We start from the raw sequence: 21,900 nt of genomic DNA on the forward strand, positions 1-21,900 counted from the left end.
CTCAGGTCAGCCTGACCCAGCCCAGCCTTGCGGCCATCTGGGGAGGGACCAGCAGATGGAGGCCCCTCTCTGTCCCTCTGACAACGGCAGGAGGTGCCAGGAGCTGGAGCTGAAGCTGGTGGGAGGGTTCTTACCAGGGCTCCCCGGGGCGGGGGCCGCCCTGCCCCCCACAGGGCCCATCTCGGGGTGGGGTGCATGACGGGGGGCACCTGGGGCCGTCGCTCTGGGGTGGTGGCACGGCAGCCCCCTTGTGCCCCCTCAGCAGCCGAGCCAGAAGGCCTGGGTGGGGGGGAGGTGGGGCTTCCTGGGCCCCGTCCCACCCGGTGCTGAGAACCTAGCCTGTGGGGTGTGGGGTGGGCTCCGGGGAGCCAGTGGGCGGGACAGCTGTCTGTCAAGGCAATGAAAACTCAGGACTTTGATTTCCTGGTTCTCTGGTTTCTGTTTTCCAACTCGGACCACAGGTAACCAAAACTGCAGAAGCTGGAGCCCTGGGCAGGGGACCCGGCAACCGTTTTTAATCATTAGAAACGGATTTGTTCAGCGCGGGGAGGGGCAGCTGGGGGTGAGGACCCCCGCCCACGCGGAGGCCCGGATGGAGCGGACCCAGGACCAGCTCCTCTCCCTGTCGCGCTCTGCCTCTCAGTTAAATTTTAAAAATAATTTAAAAAGCAGAGGAAGGAATGGCCGTCCTGTCGGGGGCGGAGGGCCCCGACGGGGCGCAGAGCCGGGGCTGCCTCGGGGGGTCCCGATCCCCGGACCCCAACCCGGGCCTCGCCTCGCTCCGGCTCCTCGTCCCCTCCCGCTCGCGCGCCGGCCCCGCCCCGGAGGCTCCGCCCTCTCCGGCCTGTCCAATCGGCGGCCCCGCTCCCCGCCGCTCCGCCCCCGCTTGAACTTGCCGAAGGACGGCCGAGCGGCCCAAAGAGCTCCCGGGACAGCCAGGACTGGCGGCTCCGCGTCCAATCCCGACGAGGCGCGCGCGGGAGAGGCGGGCGGGCGTGACGGACAGCGGAGGCGGAGCCAGGCTGGTTGCTAGCCGCGGCCGCCGCTCGCCGAGCATCCGCGGCTTCATTGTCGCCCAGGCCTCGGAGGCGGCCCCGAGGCTGCGGGGCGCCAGGCCGCTGGCCCGAGGCTTGTGGCCGGCGCGTCCAGCTCGGCGGACACCGCACTCCGCCCCGCCGATCGGGCCCGCGGGCCTCACGCCCCAGGCCCGGCTCGCGGCTGCGCCCCTGGCCCGCGCGGGCGGGAGGGGGCCGCGGAGGTGAGGCCTGGGCGGAGGAGAGGGTCTGCGGCCCGCGCAGGCGAGGGCCCTCACACAGGTGCGGGGCTGCGCGCAGGCAGGGGTCGGGTGGGCCCCGCACGGCCCAGAGGGTGACCTGGAGCCCCGCGCAAGCATCTGCGGTCCGGTTTCCGGGGAGCTGTGGGTGGGGAGGCCGAGCCGGGTGCTTGCGGCCGGCCTCTGCTCTGCCGTCCAGGGGTCGGTCCCGCCGGGGAGTCGGGACAGGCACCCTCTCCGCTCCTGGCAGGGGCACCTTTCTCTCCAAGGTGTCGGGCCTGCCCTGGGCTGGCCGGGGAGTCTCCATGGAGAGTCGCGTTTGCCCCGGAGCTGCCTGGTGGCCTCGCCGAGACCCTGCCCTGTTGGTGGCAGCCTCAGCCCGTGCGTGGGCTCAGCGTGGCAGTGGTCACTCTTGGAGCGCCGGGGGCAGGGGCCCCGGGGGCCGGCAGCGGGGCTGCAGGGTCAGTGCTCCGTGTCTGCGGCTGTCTAGGTTTTCAGCAGGAGCCTTAGCTGAGCCCCAGGTGGGCGCCGCGGCTGGGACCGGGGTGTGCAGGAGCCAGGAGGCCACGGGTGCCACGTCCCCCTGGCAAGGGGCGGCGGGAGCCGGGGCGTCCAGGGTTCTGAGGCGCGGAGGGGTCCGTGGCAGGTCTCTCCAGCACGGAACGTCTCATTCCAGATCCCGCAGGGACGCCCCGTGGGTGCTGGCGCCCGGCTCGCGCCACGGCCCCGTCAGGCTGCGCCGGCTCTGACAGGTGAGGGGCCTCAGGTTCCAGGGGCTGGGGGCCGCCTCCAGCCCCCACCGCCCACCCCTCCTGCCCCCTGGTGTCCCCGTGGGCGAGGCCGGGCCTCTGGGAGCTGGGGGCGGGGCATCGGTGTCCTGCGCGCCTCAGGGCCGCGGTCCTGAGACTAAGGCTCCTGCTTGCCTCTCGCTTCTCTCCCAGGATCTACCTCGTCCGCCATGAGAGGCTCCCGGGCCGTGCCCAGCACCCCCGAGGGCAGCCCGGACGGCGTGGACCTGTGTCTGACAGGCCTGCCGCCACCCGTGTCCCGGCGCCCCGGCAGTGCCAGCGCCTGCAGGCCGCTCGTGCGCTCCGTGTCTGTGGCCCCGGGCGCCGGGCCAAGGGGCAGAGCGCTGGTGAGTGCGGCCCCGGGGAGGCGAAGGCCAGGTGGCTCGGCCCAGGCCCAGCCTGGACCCGTCCAGCACCGGCCCCTGCTCCCCCGTGCCCAGCCCCTGGGATGAGCTCTGAGATGGGCGGACCTGTGGGGAGGGTGGTGAGCGCCTGGGGAGACCGGCGGGCGGGGGGCTGGGGCGAGAGCACCTCCTGCTTGCTCTGTGAGAGGTTGGGGGCCCTGGATCCTGTCGGGTGGGGGGCGGGAATCTGCTCTGTGGGGGTCGGCCTGAGGGGTCTGGGGACCTTGGCTTGGGTTGGGGGCTCCTGCGTGGTCCAGAGAGGACGCAGTGTGACAGAGGCTCAGAGCCGGCTCCCCCTGCCAGTCATTCCCGCGTCTGCCACAGAGGCTGGAGGGGGCCGTGGGGCTGGTGGAGGTGCGCCCGCCCGGTGTTCCCGGTGTTCCGAGGCGGGCAGTCTCCCCATCCGAGGTCCTTTAGTCCAAACAAGTTCCTGAAGCGCAGGCCCGGGCTGGCAGGGGTGGGGCCCTCACTCCCGCTCCGGGCAGGTGCGTGGCTGCAGGGGGCGGATCTCTGGAGGGCGGGCAGGGACTGGGGCCCAGGCCAGGCTCAGAGCCAGGGAGCGCCGGTCACCGCCCTCCAGTGCTGGGTCGCTCACAAGGCACCCCGTGGGCTGCGGCCCCAGCTGCTCCCTGCGGATCCGTGAGGCCCTGCTGAGCCTAAGACAGCCCCCCTCCCCGGCTCCCCAGGCTCTTGGCCGGCACTTGGGGAGAGGGGGAAGGAGCGGCCCCCGGCCCGGCCGCCAGCCCTCCCCACGCTCACCCTGGGGGGCTCGGAGCTCACGTTCCAACGTGGCCTGGCTCCCACCTGACTCGGGGTGGGGGCCTGTTTCTCTGTCTCTCTGGGTCCGGGTGGGGTGCAGGCCCCTGCTGGGGGCTCCTCAGTCCCGGTTGGCCCGGTGTTGCCCCCTGAGACCGCTTCATCCAGAGCCTCCCGCCCTGGTGGTACCCCCGAACGCGGGCTGCGGTCACCGCCGGTTTTCCAGCTGCGGGGACGTGGGTGCCAGTCGAGCGGGGTCCCTCTGAGTCATTCCCTCCACTTCTGCTCCCCACACGGAAGGTCTTAGGTCCTCAGGGCACCGTGGCCACGCGTGTTACCACGTGTGTCACACGTGTGTGCCATGGTGGTGCTGGCCAGCTCTGCCCCGCCCCTCCCACAGTGGCATTTGGGGTCTGAGCTGTGACCTCACTCCCGAGCCCTCCCTCTCCACCTCTGTACCTGCCAGGGGGTGGGGGGAACGTCCCTCGGCGACGTCGTGTGCCCTCAGCGTGGTGACCGACCGGTCGCTGTGGTCCCGTCACCCGGATTGGAAGACTATGCCATTTTGTCTGGGTAGTTTGAAAATGTTGCATGTATATTTGGAAAGATTATTTTATTCATTTGGAAGGCAGAGTTACAGAGGGGGGAGGGGGAGGGAGAGGGTGGGGGGGAGGGAGAGGGAGGGAGAGGGAGGGAGAGCGAGATCGATCTTCCACCCACTGGTTCACCCCCCAAATGGTCGCAGAGGCCGGAGCTGGACCGGCCAGGAGCCAGGAGCTTCTGGGCCTCTCCCGCTGCTTCCCCAGGTCGTTAACAGGGAGCTGGATCGGAAGTGGAGCAGCTGGGACTTGAACCGGCGCCCACGTGGGCTGCCAACGTGGCAGGTGGAGGCTTGACCCGCCACGCCACAGCGCCGGCCCCATAACCGAGACTGGAACCGGGGCTCCCACACGGGTGCAGGCGTCCCAGCTTAACCTGCCCCAAGGCCGGCCCCTGAGCAGGGCTCTGCGCCTGCTTCCTCAGCTTGGCCTTCGGCCCTGGCTCCTCCCACCTCACCTGTGCAGGTGCTCGGTCAGGTGACAGCTCGTCGGCCTGCCTGGGAGCCCTCGGCCGGGGTCCAGGCCCCTCTGTGCACACCTCGGGCGTCCTCGAGAGACCCCACAGAGCGTTCACCCCTCTGCGTGCGTTCACCCGGCAGAAGCGAGGGGGGCCGAGGGGCCCGGGCGCCCTGGTCTTTCCCCAGAAGGCAGGTTCAGCCCTGGGCCGCCCGGCGCTTGCTGGCAGTGACTGGTGACAATGGTGGCAGCCCTGACCAGGCCTCCTCTTGCTGGGGACCCCCACCCGCCCACACACTCGGCCGGAAGGCACCGGTCTCCAAGGCCAGCAGCGCTGTGCCGCCCCTCCCGTCCTGAGCCCCTGCTCTCCTGTCCAGGTGATGCCTTTGAGGCCACCTGGTCCTCCTGAGCCCCCGTGGCCCCTGGTCCTCTGTCCCCGGCCCCTAACTGCCGTCCCCTCCCTCTCTGCAGGAGGCGGCAGGCCCCGGGGGCTCCCGAGCCATCAACAACCTGCGGAGGTCCAACAGCGCCACGCAGGTCGGCCCGGCACGGCCCGGCTCCCCCAGGTAACCCAGTGCCCTCGCGCCCCTCTCCCGGCTGCGTCTGTGGGGGCAGTTGCTGGGCTCGGGGCTTGGAGTGAGCCAGCTGCTTGCCGGGCCCCTGGGCCCCTCCTCTTCTTGAGCCGCAGGGGCCTGGCCAAGGGGGTCCCCACTGTCGTGGGGCACTGCAGATGTCCCTGGGAGAAGGTGGGGGCAGAGCCGGGGGCGCACTCAGGGCTGTGACCCCAGCGTCCCTGATGTCCCTGGGGGGTGCAGGTGGGGGCGGAGTCGGGGGCGCACTCAGGGCTGTGACCCCAGGGTCCCTGATGTCCCTGGGGGGTGCAGGTGGGGGCGGAGCCGGGGGCGCACTCAGGGCTGTGACCCCAGGGTCCCTGATGTCCCTGGGGGGTGCAGGTGGGGGCGGAGCCGGGGGCGCGCTCAGGGCTGTGACCCCAGCGTCCCTGATGTCCCTGGGGGACAGAGCTGGGAGTGGAGCCGGGGGGCACGCTCAGGGCTGTGACCCCAGGGTCCCTGATGTCCCTGGGGGGTGCAGGTGGGGGCGCGCTCAGGGCTGTGACCCCAGCGTCCCTGATGTCCCTGGGGGGTGCAGGTGGGGGCGGAGCCGGGGGCACGCTCAGGGCTGTGACCCCAGCGTCCCTGATGTCCCTGGGGGGTGCAGGTGGGGGCGGAGCCGGGGGCGCACTCAGGGCTGTGACCCCAGGGTCCCTGATGTCCCTGGGGGGTGCAGGTGGGGGCGGAGCCGGGGGCGCACTCAGGGCTGTGACCCCAGCGTCCCTGATGTCCCTGGGGGACAGAGCTGGGAGTGGAGCCGGGGGGCACGCTCAGGGCTGTGACCCCAGGGTCCCTGATGTCCCTGGGGGGTGCAGGTGGGGGCGCGCTCAGGGCTGTGACCCCAGCGTCCCTGATGTCCCTGGGGGGTGCAGGTGGGGGCGGAGCCGGGGGCACGCTCAGGGCTGTGACCCCAGCGTCCCTGATGTCCCTGGGGGGTGCAGGTGGGGGCGGAGCTGGGGGGGCACTCAGGGCTGTGACCCCAGCGTCCCTGATGTCCCTGGGGGACAGAGCTGGGAGTGGAGCTGGGGGGCACACTCAGGGCTGTGACCCCAGGGTCCCTGATGTCCCTGGGGGGTGCAGGTGGGGGCGCGCTCAGGGCTGTGACCCCAGGGTCCCTGATGTCCCTGGGGGGTGCAGGTGGGGGCGGAGCTGAGGACGCGCTCAGGGCTGTGACCCCAGCGTCCCTGATGTCCCTGTGGGGGGCAGAGCTGGGGGTGGAGCCGGGGGGCGCGCTCAGGTCCCTACTGCAGCCTGTGGCAGCGCTGGGTCTGCCCCCAGGCCCTGGGCTGCCCTCCCCGTCCGAGCTCCACCTCCTGCAGGGGGCGGGGGAGCCGGGGCAGCTCCTGTGGGGGCCGCAGAGCTGGAGCAGGAGTGGGGCTGCTGCCTGCACCTGGGGTTGCACTGCGCCAGGAGCAGACGGGGTCGTGAGAGCCAGGGCGCAGAGAGGGTGCAGGGAGGGGCCCGGGGTCCTGGCTGGGAGCACACAGGGGCACCCAGGTGTCACTGCTGCACACGTGTGTCACGCGTGTGGCATGTGCTGGTGACGGAACTCTTCCCTGATGCTCGGGCTGTCTGTGGGCGTGGCGGGCCAGCCTCTGGCTTTCTTGGTGGTGTGGGTGTGGCCACGCTTCTTGGCTTTGTTCATCTCCCGCTGACCAGGAGGCGACCCCCTGGAGGGGGCTGGGGGCTGTGTCTGTGCTGGACCCACTTCCTCCAGCAGCTCCTCCCTCGGCCTGCTGTCCTGCAGGTCCCCGGTCTGTGAGCTGCCCGCGTGTGGTCTCGGCGGTGGTGTGCTGGGCTGGGGTGGACGTGTCCATGTGGTCTCGGCGGTGGTGTGGACGTGTCCGTGTGGTCTCGGCGGTGGTGTGGACATGTCTGTGTGGTCTCGGCAGTGGTGTGGACATGTCCGTGTGGTCTCGGCGGTGGCGTGCTGGGCTGGGGGACGGGGGTCAGGTGCGGGAGCCCCGGGAGTTGTCTGGCTGTCGCCCACCAGCCTCGTGTGCGCCCGGCTCAGCTGCTGTCCCTCTCACAGCTTTACCTGCCAGGCAGTTGGCCACAGCCCGAGAACACACCCCCAGCCCATGCGTGCGCGGTCCCTCCCGCCCCTCCCGGCCCCTCAGGCCCCGTGGGTTTGGCCGAGCTGGGTCGCACGGCCCGGGGCCTTGGTGTCTCTGTCCGTGGTGTTGGTGCGCCAGGGCGCCGTTCCTCACAGCTGTGCCTCCCACGGGGCAGGGCAGCCGGGGCCGTCGCCCCGATGAGTTCAGAGATGGGAGCACGTGTCCTGGGTCGCCAGCCCTGCGGCTCTGGTCACTGGCAGCCGGTAGCGGCAGCAGCCAGCCGTGGGAGGCCCGCGGCCCCAGGATTCCGGGGTCCGGGCAAATGAAGCCCACCCACCCCAGGCCTGGCTGCAGAGCGCCGGGTCCGCCGTGTTGGTGGCATTGTGGGGGACGCGGTCCCTGGCGGGGCCCTGCCTGCGGGTTACGCTGTGAGACCTGGTGCGGTGCCCTGACCGGGGGTCTCCCCGTGCACCCCCTGCCCCGGGACACAGGCTGGTGGCGCCCGCCGACTTCCTGACACTCCTTGAGGCCGGCCCTGGTGGGGAAAGTAGACCAAGTGTGGAGAAGGGAGCCACGTGGAACGTCCTGGTGAGGGTGGACCGCGGCCCGGTGCACGTGCAGGGAGGGGGGTCGGACGCGCGCGGCCGGGAAGGGCGGCGTCCTGGTGTGTGCTAGGGCCCAGGTGGAGGCAGTCTCTGACCCGCAGGATGACCAGCCCCGGGGCCTCAGCTTGCCGCCCGGTGCCCAGGGCGCCAGCACCCGCGACTCGCCGCTGGACCTGCGGAGCAGGGAGTGTGCCGGGGCCCTGGCGTCCAGCTTCACCGCCAACAACAGGTGTGGAGGCTGCGGGGTCCGGGCCAGGGCTGCAGCCAGGGGGCTGTGGGGTCTGGCGACACGAGAGTGACCGGCAGGCGCTGCGGGGCGAGTGGGGGGTGGCGGTGTGGGCCGGGGGGAGCAGCGCTCGTTTACAGCCGGGCACTGGAGGTGCGGCCTCTGTGAGGGAGGGGCCGGCAGGGGTCTGCAGACCTGGGGCGAGGAGGCACCTCCCACCCTCTCCTCCCTGGGGGGACCTGTATGAGACCCCTCACCACGGTGACGCTGAGGTGGCCTTGACCCATGGACTGGTGGTCAGAGGATACGGTCAGGGGAGGTGGCCAGGGGGGCTGGGGGCGGTCAGGGGAGGTGGCCGGGGGGGCTGGGGGCGGTCAGGGGAGGTGGCCGGGGGGGCTGGGGGCGGTCAGGGGAGGTGACCGGGGGGCTGGGGGCGGTCAGGGGAGGTGGCCGGGGGGGCTGGGGGCGGTCAGGGGAGGTGGCCGGGGGGGCTGGGGGCGGTCAGGGGAGGTGGCCGGGGGGGCTGGAGGTGGCTATCCCGGCAAGGCGTGGCCGGGGCCGTGTTTTGCCCCCTCAGCCGCGGGAGGCCCTGCCGTTCCCTTAGAGCCGTGGCTGAGCTGTGGGCGTTCGCCAGGCCCAGCGCAGGAGGGGTTCTTGCTCCAAGCACGAGAACCGAAGGCCGAGATCAGCCTTAGTGTCCGGGAGGCAGCTTGGCGCAGGCCCGCCGCCCACCGCCCCTCCCCCAGCACTGCTGCCCAGGCGGCGTTGCTCTCGGCGTGGGTGTTCGCAGCACCACAGGGCCGGCGCTGCCCCCGGTGTCCTGCTCCACTCGGCCTCCGGCACAGCCTGATGGGGCTGTGGGCCTGCCGTCTGCTCCCACCCAGGAAGGGTCCTGCCGTTGGGAGGGCCCGTGAGGCCGCTGGCGGCCCCTCCCGTGCCCAGGTGGCCGGGAGCGTGGCTCGGGAGCCGCCGTCCGGCGCAGCCTGGCCGACTTCTCGTCTCCGCAGGAGCAGCAAGGCAGCCGTGGGCAACTGTGTCACCGCCATGGTGCACAACCAGCACACGCCCGCGGGGAGGGCGCCTCCCCCCAAGAGCTCCAACCACACGGCTCCCTCCCTCAAGTAAGGCGCAGGGGAGGCGCGGGCGGGGGCCTTGTGACCGGGGTCCGAGCCCGCGGCCCGGGGGAGACAGACCTCGTGGTGCAGTGAGTGAAGCTGCCGTTTGGGGTGCCCGCGCCCCATACTGGAGGCCGGCCCAAGTGCCCCGCCCCGCCCGCTTCTGATCCAGCCCCCCCGCTGACGCAGGCCCTGGCAGGCGGGGCTTGGGCCCCCCGCGCCCACGGGGGCACCTGGATGGAGTCCCTGTCTCTTGGCTGTGGCCTGGCCCGGCCCCGGCCGTTTGTGGGCATTTGGGGAGTGAACCAGCGCGGGTGGACTATGTCTCTCTCTCTCTGTCACCCTGCCTTTCAAGGCCTTTGTGCTGGGAGAGAGAGGCAGAGCCTGGGCCAGGCCCCGGGAGAGTTGGGGGGTCTCCCCAGGAAGCCGCTGCCTTTGTCAGGCCCCACCCCTGCCCTGCACATGGCACTCAGTGGGAGGGTGGCCTCGGGGTTTCTGTCCGGCTCCGGGCTCCTGTGACGTGGGGCAGGGACGTGGACACCACAGCCCAGACCGAGCCGGTGGTGCCGGGCGGAGCTGCCGCCGGGGCAGTGAGCCGGGGCTCCTCCCTCTCCCTTGCTGTTAGCAACGTCATCAAGGCGGCCACCAGAGAGGGCAGCGCGGGCAGCAGCTTCCGGAAGCTTCCGAAGAATCTCTCCAGCGGCAGCCACGTGGCTGGGGACACGGCTGGGGTGGCCGGGGGCCTGCGGAGGGTGGAGGTGACCGAGGAGGAGGCCGAGAGGTGAGCGCCCTGGGGAGGGGCCCCCGAGGTGGGGGCTTTCTGTGTCCTGGTGGTTTTTTTTTTTTTTTTTAAAGATTTTATTTATTTATTTGAGAGGTAGAGTTACAGACAGTGAGAGGGAGAGACTGTTGGTTCACTCCCCAAGTGGTTGCAACGGCCGGAGCTGTGCCGATCCTAAGGCAGGAGCCAGGAGCTTCTTCTAGGTCTCCCACGTGGATGCAGGGACCCAAGGACTTGTCATCTTCCACTGCTTTCCCAGGCCACAGCAGAGAGCTGGATCGGAAGTGGAGCAGCCGGGACTAGAACCCGTGTACATATGGGCTGCCGGCACTGCAGGCAGAGGATTAACCCACTGCGCCACGGTGCCGGCCCCTCCTGGTTGTGTTGAATACTGGGCTGAAAGGCCGTGGCCCTGTGGTACCCTTAAAGAAAATGTACGAGGCCGGCGCCGTGGCTCACTAGGCTGATCCTCCGCCTAGCGGCGCCGGCACACCGGGTTCTAGTCCCGGTCGGGGTGCCGGATTCTGTCCCGGTTGCCCCTCTTCCAGGCCAGCTCTCTGCTGTGGCCCGGGAGTGCAGTGGAGGATGGCCCAAGTGCTTGGGCCCTGCACCCCATGGGAGACCAGGAGAAGCACCTGGCTCCTGGCTCCTGCCATCGGATCAGCGCAGTGCGCTGGCCGGGGCGGGCATTGGAGGGTGAACCAATGGCAAAGGAAGACCTTTCTCTCTGTCTCTCTCACTGTCCACTCTGCCTGTCAAAAAAAAAAAAAAAAAGAAGAAGAAGAAGAAAACATATAGGAAGGGCAAGTCGCTGGGGGGGGGGGGGGCGGGGAGCTGGCCAGAGAGGGCGGCCCCGGTGACAGACCTGGCCCGGTGCACTTGCCCCAGGCCGTAGACCAGGCGCTGAGCAGGGTGGGCCAAGCCGTGCAGGCTGCAGCTCCCGAAAACCCAAACTGGAACCCGCTGGGGCGGGGGTGGGCTCAGGGGGCCTCCTGCAGCCACTGCGCCGTCTCCGTCACTGCACGGCCTCCCGGCTCTGCTGCCCCACGCCCTGCTGTCCCGTTAGGCCGGGCGTGAACCCCGCCTGCTGCCCGGAGCTGGCCCTGAGGGGCTCCGAGAGTGACGTCCAGGCGGCCGGATGTGCCATCGTGCCTGACGGAGCGGTGCGAGCTTGTCCCTTGAAGGCGGGTTTATTCGTTTATTTGAAGGAAGAAGATAGAGGAGAGGGAGAGACAGGTCTCCGTCCACCGGTGCAAGCGACGGCTCCACGAGGGTGGCGGGGGCCCCACCCGGGGCCGCCGTCGCTGCTCTCCAGCTTACCAGGGAGGGGTCAGAGTGGAGCAGCCGGGCCGGGAGGGGCCAGCAGCACCAGTGGCCGCCCACCCACCCACCCTGTGCCACGGCCGCGTCCCACGGGCTCCGTGTCCTGACCAGCGAACACGGCGCTGTCAGGGAGCACGGTGTAGGAGGCCCCAGCAGCCCCGGGATTCCCCGACCACCCCCCCCCCAGCAACACTGGCGTGCTTCCCTGGTCTCTGGGACGCTCTCCGAATGCGGCCTCACTCTGCGGCCTTTGGCCCAGCACGTGTTGCCGGGGGCACCGTGTCCACTCCGTGGCCGGCTGGTGGCCATCGGCTCTCTCCAGGTCCTCTGGTCACCCTCACAGCCTCCGAGTGGAGGCGAGGACACTTCTTCCCTGGGGGTGTCCAGGAGGTGGGGTTTGGGTATTTGAGAGGTAGAGTCAGAGAGGGAGAGACAAAAGTGTTTTTTGTTTTTTTTTTAAGATTTATTTATTTAAAATCAGTGAGAGAGAGAGAGACCTGTTCGCTGGTTCACTCCCTAGTTGGCCACAACAGCCAGGGCTGAGCCAGGCCAAAGCCAGGAGCTTCCTCCAGGTCTCCCAAGCAGGTGCAGGGGCCGGAGCACTTGGGCCATCTTCTGCTGCTTTCCCAGGCCACAGCAGGGAGCTGGATTGGAAGTGGAGCAGCTGGGACTTGAACCAGTGCCCACGTGGGCTGCCGGCGCTGCTGGCTGCGGCGTTGCCTGCCCCGCCACAGCGCCCGCCCCAGGTTTGGGCTTTAATGGGGCCAGGCCATCCTGCTGCATCCCAGTGTGCAACGGGGTGACGGTGCAGCCGCCAGCCTCCCCCAAAGCAGGGGCACTGGGTGCTGGCGTCGCCGTCCTGAGCCCTGCTCCGTGGGCAGGTTTATCCACCAGGTGAACCAGGCCGCCGTCACCATCCAGCGCTGGTACCGTCGTCAGGTGCAGCGGCGCCGAGCGGGAGCTGCAAGCCTGGAGCACCTGTTGGCATCCAAGCGAGAGGTCAGTGTGGGTGCCGGGGTCACGCCAGGCTCCTCCCTGGGCCCCAGTGTGCACAGCAGGTGCTGAGATGGGTGGCCTGGGCCTGGTGCTCACGGCGCCTGCTGTTAGGGTCTGGGTGTCTGGGTGTCAGGAGACACTGCCGGCCCCGATGCAGGGTCACAGGAGGACCGGGCGGGGTCTTACCTGCCCCCCCCCCCCAGTGGCTCCTCAGACTCCAGGGCCCCAGGCATCATGGGAAGGACTCGGGCCAGGGGCTCTGAGCTCTGGCCGTGCCGACAGTGTGGCCCCTGGTCTCTGGCAGGCACAGCGGCAGCGGCCTGGCCACGGGAGCCTCCTGGACCTGCACCGGCGGGAGGAGGCGGCACGGAGGAAGGCCCGTGAGGAGAAGGCGCGCCAAGCCAGGCGGGCGGCCATTCAGGTGCGGAAGCTCAGGGCGGGGGGTGGGGGTGGGGGGTGGGGCGGGGGCTGCCCTCTCAGACGCACTGCCCCCAGGAGCTGCAGCAGAAGCGAGCCCAGAAGTCGGAGGCCCGGAAGGTTGGAGCGCCGGGGGAGGCCCAGCCTGCCCGGGAGGCGCCCCCCACGCCGGGAGACGCTGCCCCCCAGGCCCTCAAGGCCAACAACGCTGGTGAGCACCGCTCTGGGCCTGTCCCACCCCCGCGCCCCTCCCACCTGCACCTCTCCAGCTCCGCACAGGCTGGCTGCCTCCCCCTTGTCTCCCCCCCCCCCCCCCCGTCCTCAGGGAGGAGGTGCAGCGCCCACGCCTGGTCCCTGGGCCACGCCCTGCCTGACTTTCTCGGGCTGAACTGGGTGAGGGGCTGGGACCTGGTCAGGTGGTCCCAGACACAGGAGACCCTGTGGAGCAGAGGCCTGGGGTCCTGGGGCTGCAGCAGCTCCCGTGGCCTCACACCCCAAAGTCCAGGGCTCCTCAAAGTGTCTGCTCCCCCGCCCCTCCCCCACGCCGGCCTCCTCCCAAGCCGTGCAGTGGTGCGACCCCTGAGACGGGCCTTTGTCCGGTCACACAGGTGCCAGCATCCGCTCTGCAGCCCCCGAGGCTCCCTGCCCGCCCGCCTCCAGCCGGTCCTCAGAGCCCCCGCGGTCCCCAGAGGACCAGCCGCAGGTCTGGCACAGCCCTCCCCCCATGCCAGGCTGGCCCCTGCCCCCTGGGGCCTCTCCTGCCTGGAAAGGTGTCCGGGTGAGGCGGTGGCCACGGGGAGCCTTCCCTGGGGTGGGGTCTCACAGGGGTGAGGCGGGCCACGGGGAGCCCTCCCTGGGGCGGGGTCTCACAGGGGTGAGGCGGGCCATGGGGAGCCCTCCCTGGGGCGGGGTCTCACAGGGGTGAGGCGGGCCACGGGGAGCCCTCCCTGGGGTGGGGTCTCACAGGGGTGAGGCGGGCCATGGGGAGCCCTCCCTGGGGTGGGGTCTCACAGGGGTGAGGTGGGCCATGGGGAGCCCTCCCTGGGGTGGGGTCTCACAGGGGTGAGGTGGCCACGGGGAGCCCTCCCTGGGGCGGGGTCTCACAGGGGTGAGGTGACCACGGGGAGCCCTCCTTGGGGCGGGGTCTCACAGGGGTGAGGTGGCCACGGGGAGGCCTTCCTGGGGCAGGGTCTCACAGGGGTGAGGTGGGCCATGGGGAGCCCTCCCTGGGGTGGGGTCTCACAGGGGTGAGGTGGCCACGGGGAGCCCTCCCTGGGGCGGGGTCTCACAGGGGTGAGGTGACCACGGGGAGCCCTCCTTGGGGCGGGGTCTCACAGGGGTGAGGTGGCCACGGGGAGGCCTCCCTGGGGTGGGGTCTCACAGGGGTGAGGTGGCCACGGGGAGGCCTCCCTGGGGCAGGGTCTCACAGGGGTGAGGCGGGCCATGGGGAGCCCTCCCTGGGGCGGGCTCTCACAGGGGTGAGGTGGTAGCCATGGGGAGCCCTCCCTGGGGTCTCACGGGGTGAGGTGGGCCATGGGGAGCCCTCCCTGGGGTGGGGTCTCACAGGGGTGAGGTGGTGGCCACGGGGAGCCCTCCCTGGGACGGGGTCATACAGGGGTGAGGTGGTGGCCACGGGGAGCCCTCCCTGGGGCAGGGTTTCACAGGGGTGAGGCGGGCCACGGGGAGCCCTCCCTGGGGCGGGGTCTCACAGACGATTCTGTATGCCACTTGGTTCCACGGATGCCCTGTGTTGGGGGCTGTGCTCTGGCCACAGCAGCTCAGTGAGGCTGGGTGACAGTGGGCATGGAGGGCGTGGGCAGGGCAGGCCCTGGCCCAGGCTCCGGCTTGTTCCTGGGGCTGCCGCTGGCCACCGACAGCCCTGCCCACGCCCTCTGTGCCCACGTCCCCTGCAGGACGGCTGTGGCCGCGGCGTAGCCAGTGAGGCCCTGGGGGTGCTGGGCCTGACCGGGGCCGAGGCCCAGCCCAGGGCGACCCTGGCAGAGCTGCTGGACACACTGAGGCTGCTGGAGGAGGAGCCCGAGCCGCTGCCCCGCCCCGGGGCCCACCGCAAGGACAGATACGCGTGGGCCGACGAGGTGAGCGGGCCGCGTGCCTCCCGGGCCCCTGCCAGGCTCGGGGCCTCTGTGCGGATGGCGGGGGTTGGGGCTTGATCCCAGGAGCCCCACTGCTCAGGCACGGCCACGGGGTCCTTGTTTTACTTTCCCGCCTGTCGGAGGCCTCCCGCGGGAAAGGACACCCAGAGGCACCCAGGGTGGGGGGCCCCGTGGAGGGGTGTGCCTTGAGCAACGGCCCTGAGGGGCGGGGGCACCCGACAGGCCCCCCCGCCGCTGCCCCAGCAGCCCCTGTGCCGCCCCTACAGGAGGACAGCGCCAGCTCTCTGACAGCCGACAACCTGGAGAAGTTCGGGCGGCTCGGCGAGCCCCCCATGGATGGGGCGCTGCTCTCGGAGGCCAAGCTGCAGGGCATCGTGAACTTCCTGGACGAGATGGAGCGGGAGCGGCCGGCGCCCCAGGGGGAGGTGCGCGCCCACTGTCCCCCCCTCCTACCGCCCCAGGGGGAGGTGCGCCCACCGGGCCCCCCATGCCCCAGGGGGAGGTGCGCCCACCGGGCCCCCCATGCCCCAGGGGGTGTGTGCGCCCATCGGGCCCCCTCCATGCCCCAGGGGGAGGTGCGTGCCCACAGGGCCCCCCCCCGCGCCCCAGGGGGTGGAGGCTGCAGGGCCAGCTGTCCCCCTGGGTCCCTGCTGCTCTGGGAGCTCCCTGGGCGGGCCTCGGTGCCAGGCCGCTGGGGGTAACGTGGACTGGCCCTCCCGGCGACCGTGGCTTCTCGGTGGTCTGTGACCGAGGCCCGTCAGCGCCACAGCGCCCAGATTCCTGTGCGAGCTGCTCCCCCCCCGCCAGGGCAGGCAGGGGACGCGGGGGCTCCCGCAGCTGGTCCTGGCCAAGTCCTGCCTCACCAGCGAGCAGTGGGCTGCCCGCCTGAGGCCCGGCCGTGTCCGCAGGGGCAGCCGGAGCTGTCGCCAGAGGCGAGCGCGTCCCTGCTGCGGCTGAGGCTGGAGGTGGAGGAGAAGAAGCAGGCGATGGGACTGCTGCGGAGAGCGCTGGTAACGCCCACCCACCTCTGCGCCGGCCCGGTGTCCCGGTGTCCCAGGGCCCGGCACCAGCGCCTCTCTCCTCTCGGCCCCCGCAGGCGCAGCAGCGCGACCTCACCCTCCGGAGGGTCAGGGAGACGGAGAAGGAGCTGGGCCGGCAGCTGCGGCAGCAGAAGGAGCACTACGAGGCCGCGGCGCGGCGCCACCTGTCCTTCATCGACCAGGTGACCCCACCGGGTGGCCGACGCGGTGGGGGGCGGGCCCCAGGGCTACCACGGCCTCCGCTCAGGCGCATCCTGTCGTGGGGGCACCCGGGGCAGGAGTGGGGACCACGCGCTCCGGGAGCTGGCTGGCCTGGCGGGCACCCGCGAACCTCTCCTGTGTTGTCCGAGGCCGTCCCTGCCCTGGGGAGGCCGCTCCTGCTGAGGCAACCTGAACCCCAGGCCCGGTCTCGCCGCGTGGCGCCGGCCTCGGTGGCTGCTGCTCGGTGGTTGTCTTCAGCGTGTCCAGTCTGGCAGCCGGTGGGGCTGTCCCCAGGCCCGTCCTGAGCCGGGTGCCAAGGTCCACCCAGCAGCCCTGATCCCTGGAGCCCTCAAGGCCGCGCCCCCACACACCCAGGATGGGGTGGCCTCACCTCCCGGCTCCTCTGGCCGCAGCTGATTGAAGACAAGAAAGTCCTGAGCGAGAAGTGCGCAGCGGTGGTGGCCGAACTGAGGCTCGGGGACCAGAGGAGCCGGGAGCAGGTGGCCCAGATGCAGGAGCAGCACACCCTGGTGAGCCCGGCCCGCCCCTCCCGCCCTGCGTCCAGTCCCCGCCAGCTGGACACCCTGGAGTGGGGCAGGGACCCCCGTCCTACCTCAGAGCACCGGGGCCGGGGATCCTGCAGCTGGGACTGTGGGGGGCAGGGGAGGGCAGGCCCTGTCCCTCCCTCCTCCTGGGCTACTCTCAAGTGCCCATGGGGCCACCCCAGGACAGTGGCCGTGGCACTTGTGGGAGCCCCTCCCGGGAACAGTGAGCCCCTCCCGGGAACAGTGAGCCCCTCCCGGGAACAGTGAGGACGCACGGTGCCCTGTGGCGGCCATGGGCCCGGAGCCCTCGGGGCCCCTCCTGCCTGCGCTGGCTGCCAGGGCCCTCGAGCCCGCCCATCGCAGACCCCTGGCTGCCAGGGCCCTCGAGCCCGCCCATCGCAGACCCCTGGCTGCCAGGGCCCTCGAGCCCGCCCATCGCAGACCCCTGGGAGCTCCTGCCTTCCTGCCTCACCCCCAGGAGATCAGGAAGCTCAAGGAACTGATGAGCGCCACTGAGAAGGTGCGCAGGGAGAAGTGGATCAGCGAGAAGACCAAGAAGATCAAGGAGATCACCGTCAGAGGTGGGCGGAGGTCGCAGTGGGGGCGGAGGTCACAGTGGGGGCGGAGGTCATTATTATCAGGCCTAGGGGCAGACAGAGGTGAGAGCAGAGGTCAGGGCAGAGGTGAAGGTCAAGGGCAGATGAGGTCAGAGGTGGATGTCAAGGGCAGGGTCAGAGGTCAGGGCAGAGGTAGAGGTTATTGTCAGGTGGGGGCAGATGGAGGTCACAGTCAGGGGTGGGGGCAGTTGGAGGTGGGAACAGAGGTCAGGGCAGAGGTGAAGGTCAAGGGCAGGTGAGGTCAGAGGTGGAGGTCAGAGGTCAGAGCAGGGGTGGAGGTCATGGTTAGAGATGGAGGTCAAGGTCAGAGGTCAGAGCAGGGGTGGAGGTCATGGTCAGAGGTAGAGGTCACAGAAGTGGGGACAGAGGTCAGAGTAGAGGTAGGGGTCAAGGTCAGAGGTCAGGGCAGGGGTGGAGGTCATGGTCAGAGGTGGGACTCCTGAGAGCCATGGCTGTAATAGCAGTAGTGCAGGGCCTTCCTGGGAAGGTGAGCCCTGTCCAGGCCGAGGCCACAGCCCGTCATGGCCTCCTGTGGCTCCGTTAAGAATAGCCCGGGAGGAGGCAGCGGCCCCAGGTGCGAGGGCAGCCCCCCCAGCCTGGCTGGCACTGGGCTGCCAGACCTCGGGCTGAGCTGAAAGGCACGCTGCCTCCAAGCCCTCGGGGAGCTCCCCGCGACGCTCGCGGGCGGTGCGTGCTGGTGCCTGGAGGAGCCGGGCCCCTGGTGTCAGGCCAGCCCCCGGTGGGGCCGGGGTCCCCTGCACGCGCTGCCCTCCGCAGGCCTGGAGCCCGAGGTCCAGAAGCTGATCGCCAGGCACAAGCAGGAGCTGCGGCGGCTCCGGAGCCTGCACGAGGCGGAGCTGCAGCGGGCGGAGGAGCGGGCCGCCCAGCGCTGCCTGCGCCAGGCCGAGGAGCTGCGCGAGCGCCTGGAGCAGGAGAAGGCGGAGCTGGGCCAGCGGGAGCGCGAGCGCGCCCGGCAGCGGTGGGCACCGGGGCTGCGTCCTGACGCGTGGGCTGGGCTTCACGGCTGCGCCCAAGCAGCTGGCCCTCGGGCAGGCGGCTTCGAGGCCGCCCTCAGACCCCGGGGCTGCGCCTGCTGATGGTCACTCCCGGGCAGCCGTGTGCAGTGGGCGGCTTCGCCTGAGCGGGCTACACCTTCAGGCAGGCCCCTCCTCTCGGTCCCGCGGTCTCCCGTCGAGTGGCCGGGCCGAGCCCCGAGGAGTGGGACGCAGGGGTGGACGCAGCCTTCCTGGCCCCCACGCTGAGCTGGGCGAGCGCGGGGCTGAGCTGCCGGGCAGGGGTCGGGGCTGCCCGCCCTGCGAGCCCGTGCACCTGTGCGCAGCTTCGAGCAGCACCTGGAGCAGGAGCAGCTGGCCCTGGAGCAGCAGCGGCGGAGGCTGCACAGCGAGGTGGCCGAGGAGAAGGAGCGGCTGGGCCAGCAGGCAGCCAGGTACTGCCGGGGCACTGCGCCCAGCGGGACCCCGCGCCCGCCCCCGACCCCTGAGGGCCTGCAGGCAGCCCCGTACCACCCAGGACCCACTGCGCCCAGCGGGACCCCGCGCCCCCCCACTGACCTCTGAGGGCCTGCAGGCAGCCCCGTACCACCCAGGACCCACTGCGCCCAGCGGGACCCCGCGCCCCCCCACTGACCTCTGAGGGCCTGCAGGCAGCCCCGTACCACCCAGGACCCACTGCGCCCAGCGGGACCCCGCGCCCCCCCACTGACCTCTGAGGGCCTGCAGGCAGCCCCGTACCACCCAGGACCCACTGCGCCCAGCAGGGACCCCGCGCCCGCCCCCGACCCCTGAGGGCCAGCAGGCAGCCCGGTACCACCCAGGACCCACTGCGCCCAGCAGGGACCCCTCGCCCGCCCGCGCCCCCCCACTGACCCCTGAGGGCCTGCAGGCAGCCAGGTACCACCCAGGACCCACTGAGCCCAGCAGGGACCCCTCACCTGCCTGCACCCCCCCCCCACTGACCCGTGTGGGCCTGCAGGCAGCGGGCAGAGCTGGAGGAGAGCAGTGCGGCGCTGACCCGATCCCTGAGGGCCGAGTTCGAGAAGGGCCGGGAGGAGCAGGAGCGGCGGCACCAGGTCTGCCCGGCCGGCCCTGGCCCCTCGCCCCTCGCCCGCGCTGTGCCGGGCCGGGCCCAGGGTGCGCGGGGCGGCAGCCTGGCTCACAGCCTCGTCCCACCCAGGCGGAGCTGGCGGCCCTAAAGGAGCAGCTGGAGGCCGAGCGCCAGGCCTGGGCGGCCAGCTGCACCAAGAAGCAGGTGGGCTCCCATCGGTGGCCGCCTGGGGCTTTGCTCTGGGCGCAGGGGTTTTGTCCCAGACGGAGCCATCCTCCGAGGGCCCCCCCGATTCAAGGACGGCAGCCACCCCACTGTGCCCGTCAGGTTGATGGCACCGGGGCCTGAAGGGGCCACCTTCCTTGGTGGGCCGTGCCCCCAGTCTCCCATGGAGAATCCCGGGGCTGTGCCAGGGCCTGGAACCCAGCCTGGCAGGCCCGGACGTCCCTCAGCAGTGGCCAGGCGGCCTCCTGTCCTGTGGCCCTGCAGGCGAGGAGGGGCCCCCGTGTGCGAGGTGCCCAGGCGGGGGCCGTGGGCGTCGGGCCAGGGCGCCTCCGGGAGCAGCTGCGTTCATGCCGCGCCCCGGCCGGGGTTCTGCTCACCCGGGTCTCGCGTGGGTCTCGCGTGTGAGTGGGGGATCGCGGGGCTGTGCTGGCTCTCCCCAGGGCAGGGCAGGCCCCCTCCTGGGCGCCCCCACGCTGGCGTGACCGCGCTGCCCGCCACGCAGGAGGCCTGGCTGCTCTCGCGGGAGCGGGAGCTGCAGGAGGAGATGCGGCAGCACCGGGACCAGGAGATCGAGGCGGTGATCCGGCGGCTGGAGGCCGACATGACGCTGGCCAGGGAGGAGGCCGAGAGGGCCACCGAGAGCCAGTGCGGCCCCTCCCCCGCTGGCCCGGGGTGGGGGCGGGCTGGGAAGGGGGTGCGTCCAGGCCCCTCGGGACCCTGCTCCCTGCCCCCGCCAGCGTCAAGCGCGTCAGAGACAAGTACGAGACGGAGCTGCTGGAGCTGGAGCGGTCGGAGCGGCAGCTGCAGGAGCGGTGCTCGGAGCTGAAGGGGCGCCTGGGGGAGGCCGAGGGGGAGCGCCTGCGCCTGGAGGCCCTGGTGCGGCAGCGGGAGAAGGAGCTGGAACAGGAGCGCGCGGTGAGGCCCGGCCCCTGGGGCCCCCACGCCGGCTCTGCCCCGGCCCTGCCCCCAGAGCCCCCCACGTGCCCCGCCCCGGCTCACCTGCCCCGCCCCCGCCCCAGGTGAACGAGCGGCTCACGGCCGAGCGCGGCAGCTTGGCGCAGGTGGTCCACCAAGAGTTCGCGGACCGGCTGGCGGCCTCCGAGGAGGACAACCGGCAGGTCAAGGCCGAGCTGGCGGCACTGCAGGCCCGGCAGCGGCTGGAGCTGGACGAGGTGCACCGGAGGTGGGCAGGGGCCCGGCAGGACCCGCGTTCCAAGCCAGGGCCCAGTGGCCAAGGGTGCGTGGGTGGAGGCCCTCCCACCTGCCGCCTGGCTGGTTCCGCTTCCACCAGGCGTCCAGTGGGCCTGGGCCTCTGAGGGCTGAGAGGCTGAGTGGTCACAGCGAGTCCCCCGGGGATGGTCCCTGTGTCACCACCCTGGGCTCTGAGAGGCAGGTGTGGGTGGCGATGGGTGGGGGGGCTAGCCCGCCTCAGCCTGAGCCCCAGTGCGTGTCGGGGTCCCTGGGTCCGACTCACTTGCACACGGGACCCCAGGATGGCTGCCCCTGGCGTCCCCTGAGGGCCTCAGGCTGGCCTGGGGCTGAGGGTGGGCTGCCCGCCTGTGTCGCCCTCAGGGTGAAGACGGCCCTGGCGAAGAAGGAGGAGGCGGTGAGCAGCCTGCGCAGGCAGCACGAGGTGAGCCGAGGCCCGCGGGGGTCCCGGGCTGGCGGGAGGGGCGTGGCCCAGGCTGACCCTGCACACCTTGCAGGCGGCCCTGAGGCGGGCGGACCACCTGGAGGAGCTGCTGGAGCAGCGCCGGCAGCCGCGCCCGAGCAGCTCCTGACGCCGCGCCCGGCACCCACGCCCCCCCTCCCCCCCGCGCCTGGCACCCGCGCCGGCCACGCCCACCCCGCACCTGACACCTGCGCCAGCCGCGCGCCACCCCCCGCGCCTGGCACCCACGCCGGCCATGCTCCCCCCGACAGCGCCTGGCACCCGCGCCCCCCCTCCCCACTGCGCCTGGCACCCGCGCCGGCCACGCCCACCCCGCTCCTGACACCTGCGCCGGCCGCGCCCCCTCTCCTCACCGGGCCTCGCAGTAAAGACCCTTGCTTCCAGCGCCCGCGTCCTTGTCTGTCCCGCCTGGGGGCAGCACTGGAGGCGCGGCCAGGCCCTGGCTCTCTCAGGCCCCACCAGGAAATGGCCAGGCACGGCCCCACCCCACACCCATGTTCCCTCGGACTTCAGCCCCCAGGCGTGGCCTGGCAGGGGCCCCCATGGCTGGACACGGGGTGCGGGCATCTCCCCCACTCCCCAGAGAGGGGTGATGGCCTGGGGTCTCCGGAGAGGACTGGGGTGCACCAGCCCATCCCGCGGGTCCCCAGCCAGGGAGGCTGAGGGCAGGAGGATGCACGCCCCTCAGGGTCTCCCCTGCCTCCCTCTGGCTGCCCCGCCCTGGGGTACCCACCGCCCAGCCCACCGGGCCCTCAGCCCCTGCACTCGGTGCCAGCCAAGCCCCTGCGGGGGAAAGGCCCGGCAGGCCATCTGCACTGGCCAAGGCAAAGGCTGCAGGCCGCCCGGGGGCAGGGAGCTGCCCGGCTGGCACGCCCAGTGTTGGTGGGGGAGGGTCTCCGGCCGGGCCTGCCCTGACACTGCCCTTGCTGGTGCTGCTCCGAGGGTTTTGTCCCCTGGGGGCCGACCGGCATCACGGCTCCTGTGCCCAGCCCTGGTCACTCCCGGGTGGCCTCAG

General features: G+C 71.6%; 1 protein-coding gene across 5 annotated transcripts; it reads left to right on the forward strand.

The window, feature by feature from the left end:
- Window positions 1-1,202: 1,202 nt before the first annotated feature.
- Window positions 1,203-21,269, forward strand: CEP131 (centrosomal protein 131). Of its 5 annotated transcripts, none has more exons than XM_070060167.1 (27): window positions 1,203-1,258; window positions 1,950-2,025; window positions 2,215-2,408; window positions 4,748-4,842; window positions 7,436-7,532; window positions 7,651-7,778; window positions 8,783-8,896; window positions 9,516-9,671; window positions 11,876-11,993; window positions 12,295-12,411; window positions 12,486-12,618; window positions 13,016-13,110; window positions 14,321-14,503; window positions 14,788-14,946; window positions 15,430-15,531; window positions 15,618-15,743; window positions 16,176-16,292; window positions 16,786-16,888; window positions 17,702-17,903; window positions 18,264-18,371; window positions 18,917-19,013; window positions 19,118-19,192; window positions 19,716-19,858; window positions 19,951-20,128; window positions 20,233-20,396; window positions 20,786-20,846; window positions 20,920-21,269. In XM_070060167.1, exons 3-27 carry the CDS (start codon window positions 2,232-2,234, stop codon window positions 20,992-20,994), a joined length of 3,123 nt encoding a protein of 1,040 aa, XP_069916268.1. In that variant the 5' UTR covers window positions 1,203-1,258; window positions 1,950-2,025; window positions 2,215-2,231; the 3' UTR covers window positions 20,995-21,269. The 5 variants fall into 5 exon arrangements, with proteins under 5 accessions (XP_069916268.1, XP_069916267.1, XP_069916269.1 ...); XM_070060166.1 differs by having other exon boundaries at window positions 1,238-1,316; XM_070060168.1 differs by lacking the exon at window positions 15,430-15,531 and having other exon boundaries at window positions 1,238-1,316.
- The last annotated feature ends 631 nt before the right edge of the window (window positions 21,270-21,900 follow it).

Source organism: Oryctolagus cuniculus, chromosome 17 (genome assembly GCF_964237555.1).
Source record: "Oryctolagus cuniculus chromosome 17, mOryCun1.1, whole genome shotgun sequence".
Lineage (NCBI taxonomy): Eukaryota > Metazoa > Chordata > Mammalia > Lagomorpha > Leporidae > Oryctolagus > Oryctolagus cuniculus.

What these genes read in the sequence shown, in the direction of transcription:
- CEP131 (XM_070060167.1), top strand. Translation starts at nt 2,232, where the DNA reads ATGAGAGGCTCCCGGGCCGTGCCCAGCACCCCCGAGGGCAGCCCGGAC. An exon ending in GATACGCGTGGGCCGACGAG is followed by an intron (nt 14,504 to 14,787) that starts GTGAGCGGGCCG and finishes CCGCCCCTACAG; the next exon opens with GAGGACAGCGCCAGCTCTCT. An exon ending in GAGAGGGCCACCGAGAGCCA is followed by an intron (nt 19,859 to 19,950) that starts GTGCGGCCCCTC and finishes TGCCCCCGCCAG; the next exon opens with CGTCAAGCGCGTCAGAGACA.